This window comes from Hemicordylus capensis, chromosome 1 (genome assembly GCF_027244095.1).
Source record: "Hemicordylus capensis ecotype Gifberg chromosome 1, rHemCap1.1.pri, whole genome shotgun sequence".
In the NCBI taxonomy this organism is placed as follows: Eukaryota; Metazoa; Chordata; class Lepidosauria; order Squamata; family Cordylidae; genus Hemicordylus; species Hemicordylus capensis.
In genome coordinates, this window is record NC_069657.1 from 236,686,318 (window position 1) to 236,699,306 (window position 12,989).

Below are 12,989 nucleotides of genomic sequence, written 5' to 3' on the forward strand. Positions count from 1 at the left end.
CTATCACCACTATTCCTGAGGGCCTAGAAGGCAGAAATGGTAGGCTGGTTTGCTTACATATCAATCCACAATGGTAAAGGGTCTTGCCTGGCATTTTAATTACCATATTTACCTGAATCCAAGACTCAGTTTTTCCAAGTGCTTCAATGTTAGAAATCAGGGATTATCTTCAATTCAGAGTACTCTTCCTTTTGGGATAAATACAGATATAATCTGTATTTAACCTGTATTTTTTAAGGAGTTTGTCTTAAACTCAGAGTTGTCTTCTATTCAGGTAAATATGTCATATGCTTAAGACATGCTTGCATCAAGACAGTGTTCCTCCCAAATTCAGGAAGTGCAGATGTTGAGGCAAGCAGACATCATAGTGGCCATTTTCAGCACCTTCTCGGGGCGGAGTTTATTCAGGAAAACAACTTTGAGGAATTGTTCATCCAATTGAGGTGGAACGGACTTTTGAGGGTGAAAGATTATGTATGCAGCCCCCACACATCTGCTCAGAGGGAAAGTTGACTCTTCAACTTATTTGGATGCTACACCCCAGCCATCAAGTTTGCTGTGGTAGTGTTTACATCCACGATTTTTGGAGTAGCAGCTCCTGCACATACAAGAAATCAGATCAGAATATTTGATTTGGACCCTAGCAGCTATGGACTGATTAGATAGCTTTAGACAATGTCTGCTTACCCACTTCAGAATGTGAATGTATATGGAAATGAATGAGGTGACAAAAATATTGTTAGCTACCCTAAGCCTAGAGATAGGATAGGTTATATCTCTAGATACATAGAACAATAATAAAACCATTTCTCAGTGTTTGGACATCTACACAATGGAAGCTATCATGAAAATAATACATCTAGATCTAATACAGTCTAGTGCTATTGCTACATTGTGGAATAATACATCAGGCAGGAAAAGGCAAATTGCATTTTGGAGGTTAAATAAATTCATAAGCTTTCAACAGGAGTTTTAGACCTGTCTGATTGCATAAGAAGCTTTCACTATCTGCATACACTCAAATGTTTCAGTGTTTAGTGGTATTAAAATAACTTCTAACATGTAGCTGAGGCCTTTTAAAACAGTGTTTAGAGCTGTTAACTCTTTGACATAGTTCTCACTGAGGTGGTAGAGGGTGGTAGCTGGGCTGTATTACTTCAGGCTACTGTTGAGGGCTCACATGACTGCATGCTGCTTCACTGTGGTGAAGGGCGGGGAGACAGACCAACATACACAGAAAACTGGCATGTTAGGGATAAAGCTACATATGAGCATATGAAGCTTCCCTTATAGCAAGTCAGATCATTGGTCTATCTAGCCCAGAATGATGTACTCTGGCTGGAAACAGCTCTTCAAGGTCACAGGAAGAGGTCTGTCTTGACCCTTCTGCCTAAGAGCTGTGAAGTCAGAGATGGTACCTAGGCATGGTCTGAGGGCATGTAATACACCCACCTTGCTAAAGCTAAGTTAGTGTTGATCCAAAATGTGTCTCTCACTGTCTCCATCATAGTATCTTCTGCTGAAAATGCCCCTCCCATTTTCTTCACCATATTCTCAGGCACTGAAACTGGGAGGCCAATTTCAGCAATTTCTTGGGTGGGCCTGAAAAACTCTGGAAAATTTCTCAGCCTAGTGCCTGCCACAATTCCTCAGAACCATCCTCAGAATAGAAAAGATCTTGCCCAATGGTGCAATGTCAGTCACCATTGCACCATCACATTGCTAGTCTGGATGTCAGCCAGTATCTCTCCCCTCCTCCTCCCCACCCCCCAGGAACTCAATATGTTTTCTTTTCCTGAAGCAGTAGAAGTAAAATTGCCAGTGGCTTTGGCTTTCTTTGTTACCCTCCTCTCCACAAATGAGATACAAGACACTGGATGGGAAAAAAATCTTACTGGGAAAATTAATGTAAACTGGTCAGCAAGAGCTATGCTTATGGGGCAAAACAGACATGACAGGGCAACCACATGAAGTGCATCAATGTGCCTGTCCCAGTCATCTATCTATCTATGTATTTGACATATTTTTATACCGCCCAAAACATATGTCTCTGGGCGGTTTACAACAAGATAAAAACAACATTAAAACATTAGTTAAAAACAAAAACAAGAAATTTAAAACACAATTGAAAAATTTTAAAATAGTATTCTAAAACAACATTAAAAACAATCAAAACAGTATCACTTAAAAGCCTGGGTGAACAGATGCGTCTTTAAAGGCTTTTTTAAAATTGTCAGAGATGGGGAGGGAGCACATTCCAAAGCCTCGGGGCAGCAACGGAGAAGGCCCGTCCCTGAGTAGCCACCGGACGAGCTGGTGGCACATGCAGACAGACCTCTCCTGACGATCTCAATGGGCGGTGGGGTTCCTAATGAAGAAGATGTTCTCTTAAATACCCAGAGCCCAAGCTGTTTAGGGCTTTATAGGTTATAACTAACACCTTGTATTTTGTCCGGAAACATATCGGCAGCCAGTGTAGCTCCTTCCATACAGGAGTTATATGGTCTCTCCGAGATGACCCAGAGACCAGCCTGGCTGCCGCATTCTGAGCCAACTGTAGTTTCTGGACTACGTACAAGGGCAGCCCCACATAGAGCGCATAACAGTAATCCAGTCTGGAGGTTACCAGTAGATGTACCACTGTTTTGAGGTCATCTATGTCAAGATATGGACGCAGCTGGCGTATCAGCTGAAGCTGATAGAAGGCACCTCTGGCCACTGCCTCAGCCTGGGATACCAGGGAGAGACTTGGATCCAGAAGCACCCCCAGACTGCGTACCTGTTCCTTCTGGGGAAGTGTGACCCCATCCAGAACAGGCAGATCAAAATCACCTCCCGAGTTTTGACCCCGCACAATGAGTACCTCCGTCTTTTCTGGATTCAGTCTGTTTGTTATCCCTCATCCAGCCCATTACCAACTCCAGACAGGCATTTAGGGAGGTTATGCCCTCTTGCAATGATGCTGACATGGAGAAATAGCAGTGCCTCTCACTGCCAACCCCCTCAGACATTCCAGAAGGATACTATGGTCGATAGTATCGAAAGCTGCCGAGAGGTCCAAAAGGACCAACAGAGTCACACTTCCTCTGTCAATTCCCAGTTGGAGATCATCCATCAGGCCTATCAAGGCAGTCTCCACCCCACAGCCAGCCTGAAAACCAGTTTGAAATAGGTCAAGATAATCATATATAAAAAGTGTGTATGTGTGCATTGTTTTTTAAACAAAACAAAGGGGAAAGTTCAGGGTTGCTAAACCCTTGTCCTTTCCATTGTTTATTGCATTCTGACATTTCAAGCAGTTTTCTCCCCAGATCAGTTTACTTGCAGTAATGGAGGTGGGCTGCGAGAAAAGTGCCTGAAGCAATAGAGTTTGGTGACATAAGGCAAAGGAGGGGGAATGGCTTCACCCTCCTCACCTGCACATTCCCATTTTACATGGGACCAGGGCAGATTCTTGACTTCCCTTTCACATTTAGTTTGTCCCCCAATTCATAGGAACAGAGGCAGACATGTGCACTGTTGCTCTATGCTATTTCACAACCTCAAGATCTGGATCGAGATCCGTCGAGATCCATAAGAATGGGTAATGTGCCTGCTCAGGACCCACTCATTTTCATAGTCACCAGCTTGGTGGAGGCAAAACTCATAGGTTCAAAGGAGGCCTCAGTCAAAGATGAAAGGACCAGAGATATACTCCAGGGCTCAATAGGCGTGTGAACCGGTGGGTACAGGTTTTTAAAGGCCCTTTAGTTAAGCCTTACTTTTTGAGTGTGAAAAAAGAGTTTTCCCCTCGTAACTTGGATGTCTAGAGGATAATGCAGCCAAATGCACTTTGAGAGACACACTGGCCAAACCTTGAGACTTCAGATCTGTAAGGTAGAGAAACACATCCTTGATAGTGGCGTGGTCAGGCTGAAAACCCTGTTTACTTGCATAATGTTTAAAATGAAGCCACTCGCTCCTAGTAGAAGATTTCCTCTGGTATAGAAGAATTTTGTTCAGGAGTCAATCCACCATGCTGTTAGGCAGAGCATCAGAACATCTGGATGCAGTTTTTAGATACAAAATATAAGCAAAATTTGTTTAATATGTTGTAGCTTATGAGCTGGTTCCTTGGATTACTCTTATTGGGCTTGCCAAGAAGCACTATGACAATTCTAATGCAAAGTATAGGTTAGGAACAATTTTGCAAGGTTTATGTGATATTTGTGTTGGGAGGGAAGTTCTTAAATACTTCCACACAACCCTTGTAAGGCAGAGCAAAATATAAGTTGTCACATTGCCTAATTTATAAACCAGGCAAAGAAGTGGGAGAATTCCATCTTAATCCAGTTGCAATGACTGGGCTTCAGTGCTAGGTTTTTAGATAGCAATAATTCCAACCTTTGCAAACGGATGTGGCCTAGAAGATATGACTCATCTGTCTGGCTTTCTTCCTCATCCTGCATGATGTCACTGTATGTGGAGGTCGAATCAAACTCCTAGCACTGCTGTCAGAAATAGCATTTTCTCAAAACACACAAATATGTGTGCAGAGACACTCACAATGGTGTTGTCTTTTTAAGAACTGCTTTCCAGGATGCTTTATAAGAATATCCTGGCCTACTGTGGCCTTAAATTGTGTCACAGTCCAGTGAAATATATGGCTTTAGAGGCTAGGTTAGCTTACCCCTGCTAACCTGGCAAGCAGGCACCTTTCAAAGTAGTGGTTCTCTTTACATTTAGCAGGGAGAGGTCAACTGGCCCTATTCAGCCCCAGCACAGCATCCCTCTAATGGCTGTTGCTGGCGACTTCCTTGAAGTTTCTTGTTAGACTAATAATAATAATAACAATAACTAATAATAATAATAACAATAATATGAGCAAAGCTACCAGCGAATTATTTCACATTAACTTGTGTAAATTAGGTACAGCTATTTCCTTGGCTCCACAACTGCTCTCTCACCACAAGTAGTGCTCACTACCTCTTTGTCCTTATGCTATGTATTTTCCAGCCTACTAACAAATAATTCTCTGCGTCCCCTTCACTTCCACCAATACCAACATACTGATAACTTCCTGCCTAATTTTTTGTGCGAGGATTTTCATTTTATCCAACTGAACTTCCACTTGATCTACAGCAGCATTGATGGTCAGCATTCTGTGATTGAACCTTGTGCCCCAACTTAGGATAGGCAAGCTTTCTCTGCTGAGGTCAGATTCCAGGGAATTGGATTAGTCCCCGTCCCCTGCCCGACTAACTATGAACTGGCTTAAGCTTTAAGCCCCTTTGTGCATTTGATAGCATCAAAAAATACAAATACCTGAATGCATATATTTTTTAAAGTTCTTTCTTTTCTTTTTTTTTCAGCGTGTGATGGCATAGGTACAGGAAGTTTGATGCATGCTCAAACTGTAGATTCCAATAACATTGACAAGTTTGTCAACTGCACCAAGATCAATGGAAACCTGATTTTCCTTATCACTGGAATTCATGGGTGAGTGCAAAGATTCTAAACAAACCCAAGTAGATTGTGCTCCTTTTGTGTCTTTGAATGTTGGGATGCAATATGGGGGCAGTGTTGCTTCTCTTGGGACCCGGGGCAATGCTGGCATGGAAAGGACCCATGTTGTGAACTCATGTGGCCCAGATCTTCTGATGTTACTAAAACACAGAATGGGCACCTGGACTCACACATCAAAAAGGTAAGATCAAAAGGAATCCCAAGATTCCTGAATCTAGACTTGAAATCCAGGTTCTGCATAACTCTGGTTTTGTTTTTGCCACAAATATCTTGTGGGATTTGAGAAACCTGATCAAGACTGCTGAGATTTTGTGAGCCTATTTTGAATGAAATGGGCTCTGGGGGGAAATGTACTGACAGATAGAGAGGGGCATGTGTAGGGGTGGCAGGGACTTATTGTTGCTTGTGCCTTCTCTATACACTGCTCTTTGGAGAAGAAAAAACATCTGGAGGGTCTGTTACAATGCAAACTCCAACTTCTTCATTTCTCTCCCCCTTTGCCCAGATTTGCCATATGGGGTGCTTATTAAATTCTCCCAATCCAAATTGCTTTCCAAGTTTGGAGATTCAGAATGACCTAATTGTTCACAATCTGCCATCTCCTCCCTGCTTCTCTCTCTCTCTCTCTCTCTCTCTCTCTCTCTCTCTCTCTCTCTCTCTCTCTCTATATATATATATATATATATATATATATTCAAATTGTGTATATATTCAAATTGCTAAACATAAAATTTATATAGAAAGACTTTGTTTAGACCGGTGCCACAGTTTTCTTACAGATTTCCAATGTATATCAGTGTGCATTCACACGTGCATTGAGTAAATAACAGTGCAAAAAGGAATTCTGTTGTAAATGTGTTATACCTTTCCCCCCATGCTGATTTAATCAGAAGTGCATATGGGATGGTGTGCCTTGGTAACCTCTCAGAGGGAAACAGGATAGCACATGTACCAATTCTGACAATTTTAGAAGTTTTCAAGTTAACCCAGAAGTCCGGCAACATAGAACGCCTGTCAGAGTGAACCTATGGAATAATGCAGGAAAAATCCTCTCATCCCAATCATTAAACTGTGTTTCATGAAGCATTGAACATCCCCAAATGCTTCAAGCTCACACACAGGACCTTTTGCAGTTCCTACCTCTGACTGCAGTTTATTACATTGTATTAGAAGCTGCTGCCAAGAGGCAGCTATTTGAGGAGTGTGAATAGCTCTGGTGGGACTAGTAAGTCCTGGCGTGTAGTGATGTGCAATTCAATTCAACCTCAATCAGTTCAGGTTGAATTGGGGTCAATTTGGGGATTCAACTTCAAATTAAATTGCTCTCAAAATAAAAGGCCTGATTCAGGCTCTAGACAGGCCTGTTCAGCTTTGCCCCCCAGCTGTTTTTGGGTGACAACTCCCATAATCCCCAGCCACAGTGGCCGATAGCCAGGGATTGTGGGACTTGTATGCCAACATCTGCAGGAAGGCCAAAGTTGAGCAGGCCTGGTCTAAGTGAATCATCCCAAATTCGACCTGAATTGATTTGGGTGGTTCGAGTGCCATTTGAGGACTGGCCCACCTGGTCACATCGGGACATTTTGAGGATCATTTATCTGTGGAGAGCTGGTCTACCAATAGGGGTCAGTGGGTAGGCCAGCCCTTCACTCTGGACTTAAAGTGTCAGCTCACCTCGGATGACTGGTCTACCAGGTCAGGTGGGCAGACACGCTAAGTCTGGAGCAGGGCTGGTCTAGCTGCCAACCTGAATTGGTAGACATCTCTCCACGGAAAAATGACTCTCAAAATGTCCTGATGTGACCAGGTGGACCAGTCCTCTGAGGCAGGCAAACACACATGTTAAGTCTGGAGCAGAGGGCTGGCTACCTGCCAACCCCAATCGACAGACCAGCTCTCCCCTGAAAAAATGGCACCATTTTGAGGCCTGTTTTTCTAGCTGTCCTTGGAAAAATTGGCCTTGGTTGATTCATTGAGATAGCTGGACAGACTAATCAATTCCTTTTTTTTGTTATTAGAGCTCAAATTGAATTGCAAAATTTGATTCATGTACACCTCTTTTGGTATGTGTGCAGATGTCTAGTATGTAGTCCTTTGGATCCTGCCCAGTGTGTGAAAAGCCCTTCGCATCCTGAAAGAAAAATTTTAAGTAACGTCTTTCCTTATGTACCTTCAGCATCACATTAAAACCAACTTTGAAGACCACAAGTCTTTCCTATTCTAAAGAACAGAAATGTAATTAAATTAGGTTAGCTTGGCTTTTTAAACTGAGTCTTACAAAGTATATTTACAGTCTTGAATTTATAAGGAGAAGTGCACTCATCATCACAGTATTAATGTGAGCATTACAGAAAGTTGACACGATAGAGCAGTAGCATAAAATGTAGATTTACAATTCACAGTATGAATTCAGGGTGTTTGAATAAATGCATGTATTCAGGATGAATTTGCTGGAAGCAAACTTTTAAATGATAGGGAATCCTGTAGTAGGGAAACACTTCAACAGCAGATGTTAATTATCAATGTCTTTTTAAAAAAACACACAACTTCATTTAAAACCATTCAACATGCAATACAGACTTCTTCAATATAACATAATGCTTAATTAAAATTTAGTATTTGTAAAGCACTTTCAAGAGCTCTGAGCACTGCACAGTTGTCATCCTTAAAAGAACACTTACAGTAGGAAAGTATTATTATCCTCATGTTGCAGCTGGGGAGCTGAAGCTGCAAGGAACCTATACAACAATGTACAAAAAAAGCTGTGAGGTAGATCAGGTTGAGAAATGAGGACTGGCCCAGGGTCACTCAATTAGTTTCATGGTTGTGGGGATTTTAACTTCCTACTCCTAGTGTAATATTCTAACTATTACACCACACTGTTATTTATTTACATTTACTGATGCACATATGCTCATTGATAAAAATGCATTAAAATAATCTTGAAGTGATATGATTGCATCAAGATTCTTTATGGGACTGGTTTGCATGAAGATGGCCCCAACACCTGAAGAGGAGCAGGGACATGCCAAGAATACAACTGCTCTGATGTCACTAAAGAACATCCCAACACACTGTCGGGGTGTCTTTCAAACATGGGTGGGGACTGTTAATCTGAATGTCTCCAAACCCCTTTTTAGACAGTGTGTTGGGATGAACTTCACTGATTTTGGAGTGGGCACACTCTTGGTGCATCTCTGCTCCTCTTTGCGTTTTGGGGCAGTGTTCATGTGAACTGGCCCTTTGATGTTTAACAATGTGCACATGCATTCCTGGCATCTGTAAAACACCATACAAAAAGAGTCTTGTTTCAAATATACATACACTCACATTTTCTCAATGTTTTACCAATGAGCACATGTGCATTAGCAATGTAGATGGTCACACATGAACTGAAAAAAACAAACCCAAATCACCTCTGATAGCTGCAGCACACCATGTGTGCACAGAGCTCTGTACAAAATCCACTAGTGAAAAACAGAACCATGAAGGATTCCTAAAGTATCAGTTCTGCTTTGGAAAGAAGACAACGTAATTTGCAATTCCAGAAACTATAATACAGACCAGAAGGATTCCAGATACATCCTTGCTTTACAGTTGCTTATCTGCTTTCATTCCCATCTACTAAACATTTCCATTTGTTTAGCACACTGTTCTCCTGTGACAAAGCAAAAGCCTTAAGTATCCTTTGATCATTCACATATCACACCAAACCACAGTTAGCACAAATCGTGATCTGAAAATTCTCTTCAAGCCATGGTTTCGGAGTCTGGTTTGCTGGCTGATTGGAAACCATGATACGTCAATTCAGGCATCTTGATAAGTCACAAATTGAACCACTGTGTCATGCACTGCTTATGCTGGGAAAATGCACACAAGACTAGACTTTCTTGCCCTGCCTTGAAATATTTTTGAGGTGGCAGGCTCTCTTTAGCAGGCTCACACTGAGTAAAAAGCAAAATTAAAAACTGTAATCCTTGATGAAAATGAAAATGGTTGCATGAAACAGATTGTAAACCATGGCAGGGATAGCAGAGGAAGGCCTAAACCACATAATCTTTAGTCACTCCTTTGGTGTTTCCTGTGAACATTCCATTTCCCTCCTGCTCACCTCATAATAACACCTGGAAATGACCCCTGTTTCTTCATTGTGTTGCTGAGTCTATGAGATCTGTCTCCAAGATATCTTGTCCCTGTGTGGAGACCTGTACCGGGCTGCAGCCAGCCCGGGCTGTCATTCAGGAGGCTGGCAGGGGGTTGGAGAAGGTAGCTCAGCACCTCCGCTAAAGGTACAGAAGCCCTTTTCTCTTGCCACCCCCCGATGCCTTTAGGATAGGGATTAGGTATACCCCATTTAGGGGAAGGGAAATCATCAAGGATTCCCATTTATAAGTATCCATGAACCATTCCACAAGCTGGTTTGGCCCAGTTCAATGTCCGAACCTGACTGGACTCAGTTTGGCTGAAGCTGGTCTGGGCCAGGTCAAATCTGCTCTGAATTCAAAACAAACTGGCCAAATGGCCAGCTTGCACATCCCTACTGAAAGGAAGCCAACTTTTGCTCTCAAAAGAAATCACATACTGATCAATAACACTGAGCTGTGTGGTGACTAAGTAGCCACCTTTTGGATGTAATGCTGAACCATGGATCCAATGGACCCACGGTTCTGCATCCCCTCTCCCCCTTCTCTCCCATTCACATTTGGATGAAATAGAGAGCTGCCTCTCTACAGTCACACTGACTGCAGAGAGGAGGAGGAACTGCCTGCTGGAGCTTCCTTCTTTAATGAAGGACAGCCGCAGTGGCCAATGGCAGTTGGAGTGAGGGAGGAGCTTCTCCCTCAACTCTGGTTCCATGGGGCTGAAACTGTGGTGCCAGTGTTTGGATGTAATGCAGGTGCTGCAGAAATTGAGTTTGCAGAAACTCCACTTAACTGAAGGTTTGGAATGGAGTTCAGGGAGGGAAACCATGGGTCCCTTTTTGCTGCAAACACTGGTTTCCCGCATCTGGACGTGTGGGTACAGAAACTGGAGGTGAAGGGACCTCCAGTTTCCTGTCACATCTGAATTCCAAGTTGGAGGTATGTCTGTGCAGTTTTGATTTCTCAAATCCCACAACCAGATCTATGCAGGAAGTAGGGATGATGATTTTTGGATGTTCCTCAACCAAATTTCTCCTTGGATGCTGAGGTCCCAAATCCCTTGATCCTGTTTCTGGAGTGGCACTGATGGATATGTGGCCTGCCATTCTTCAATTTTTTTTAAAATTTCCAGCTTTTATTCTAATACTGAGTGAAAGCTCCCCCTACTCCTCATCCAGGTTCTCTTTGAATTATCTAGGAACAAGACAATTTCCCAGAAAGCCACAGAAGCCTCAAGTGCCACACACACAGGAGAGAGAGAGAGAGAGAGATTCCTCCTTTTGTCTCTTCTGCCCCTGCTGCCAACAGAACAGCAGCAAGAAGAAAAGCAGTTGAGCAGGAGGAGCACTGAAGATTTGTAGGTGCATGGCTGAAGACTTGTGTGAGATTTTAAAATAGAAGCAGGGAAAGAGCTTAGGGTTATAATGCTCACCCCTTATATAAGGCTAACATGATGAATTGCCAAGGATTGTATTCTGAGCCAAGGAATTCCAAAATTCAGCTTTCATTTGCATATTTTTTTTCCTTACTGGTTAATCATGAACTCTGTCTGTCTGTCTGTCTGCCTTGCACTTATATCCCACTTCTCAGGCACACTCAGGGCCCCCAAGGCAGCTCACAACAAAATTTAAAGTGCCACATCATAAGACAACAGTAAAGCTGAGATCACTAGCACTTATTCAAGTTGTTTCAGTGACAGCATAGCAAAAAGTAACTTTGAAGTAATCCTTTTTTGCGCTGATTTCATTAATGCATACTTGTGTTGGGCATCTTATCTTTAGCTACTCTGGTTCTGACAATATTTAAATTTTAATTCATTAAATATACTCTTAAATTCATTCATTTAAATACTAATACTCACAAAGACATGATGTTTTCTGCAGAGTGCAGAAATATGCTTCCTTGAATTAACTGAATTTTATCTAAGTGGAAATATGTTACTCATGTTGTCTGATCCCGTGGAAAGATGACGAGGGAAGTGTGGATTGAGGAAAGTTATTTTTTCAGATTCAAAATGTAAAAGAAATGGAATAGGTATTTTAAAAATATGGCTTTCTGAATGAAGATGTTACTTTGTATTATTTACTATGTCTAATACATCAGTTTGTAAAGTATTAATGGCAATGCTGGCAAGATTGCTTCATTAAGCTGGCATTGCTCAGTGTTTCATATACAGAGTGAAGTCATCAAAACTTGCATTTCCTGGCTAGCATATAGAGACCTCGGGGGGCTTGTAATGCTTGCATCAGCTTCTCTCACCTTGAATTTTAATACATGCCAGAGAAGAGTTCTCTTCCCCCTCTCATTCACACAACCCTTCAAGTCCTCCCTTCCCTCATGCAGACCCCCTCCGACATTGCCTCATACCTTTCCTCCCACCCACTGAGATTTGGCACTAGATCATCTGGGCACATACGTTTTCTGTAAGCAGCCAGGGGTAACTTGGGAAGTTACTTCAGCTTTGAGCTATCAATAGCCTATCATAGCATCCTCCTGAGCACCATCTTTCTGATTATATGATATATAAGCATATGTTATATGGTGATGTGCAAGAGGATTTGGTGTAGCTTTTTCAGCATGATTGGTTGTTAGTAATTTCATATTCAGATCATGACCATATGCCATCATTATCTTTCAGGGACCCCTATCACAAAATTGATGCACTTGACCCGCAGAATCTAAATGTCTTCCAAACAGTGAGGGAGATAACAGGTAACCTACAATTCTGTTATTACATCGTTTAAGTGCTTAACTTATTTTGTATTTTCTATTTTTTAAAAAAATTCATGTACCCATAAGAGAACTTGCTAAGAGCAAGAAGTCTCTGGTACAAATCTTTTTTCTTTTTTTTTGAAGTATACTTTCTGAGGAGGTAAGCTGCTGTTCTTTTAGTCTTAGCTGTGTTGCCTGCACCCTGGATTTTCAATACAGAGTTAACACTGACCCATCTAGCATTGTGATTACTGAGATAATCTATAGGAAGTCATTTGAAGATTTAAAGCACTATAAATACAGTATGCTAATATTAGTATTTTAAACCTTCCCTAATTGCAAATACCCCTCTTATCAGAGACTTTTCCTGCACGTGTGGGGTGCTTAAAAGCACATGATGATCAAGCCAGCACTTAGATAATACTTCCAACTCAGCCTAACACTGGGAATTGGTTAGCCTGGGATGTTAGTGAAGCAGTTAGCAAATGAATTTTCCTCAAGAACTCGTCTAAACTTTAAAAACAGAAAACAATGTTCATGACCAAACACTGACTTCCCTGACTGAGCAATCAGAAATACTGTATATGAGGACCGGTGATTCAATTGTTTGGAAGAGATTAGAGCTTCCTA

At 41.9% G+C, this 12,989-nt stretch overlaps 1 protein-coding gene across 5 annotated transcripts in view; it reads left to right on the forward strand.

The window, feature by feature from the left end:
- The window catches only part of ERBB4 (erb-b2 receptor tyrosine kinase 4), a 1,268,185-nt gene that overhangs the window by 943,489 nt on the left and 311,707 nt on the right, over nt 1–12,989 (forward strand). For all 5 annotated transcript variants that reach the window (XM_053283383.1, XM_053283386.1, XM_053283382.1 and 2 more), the window contains exons 9-10: nt 5,352–5,478; nt 12,286–12,359. In XM_053283383.1, the coding sequence (XP_053139358.1) occupies nt 5,352–5,478; nt 12,286–12,359 (201 nt within the window). The remainder of the gene's footprint in view (nt 1–5,351; nt 5,479–12,285; nt 12,360–12,989) is intronic.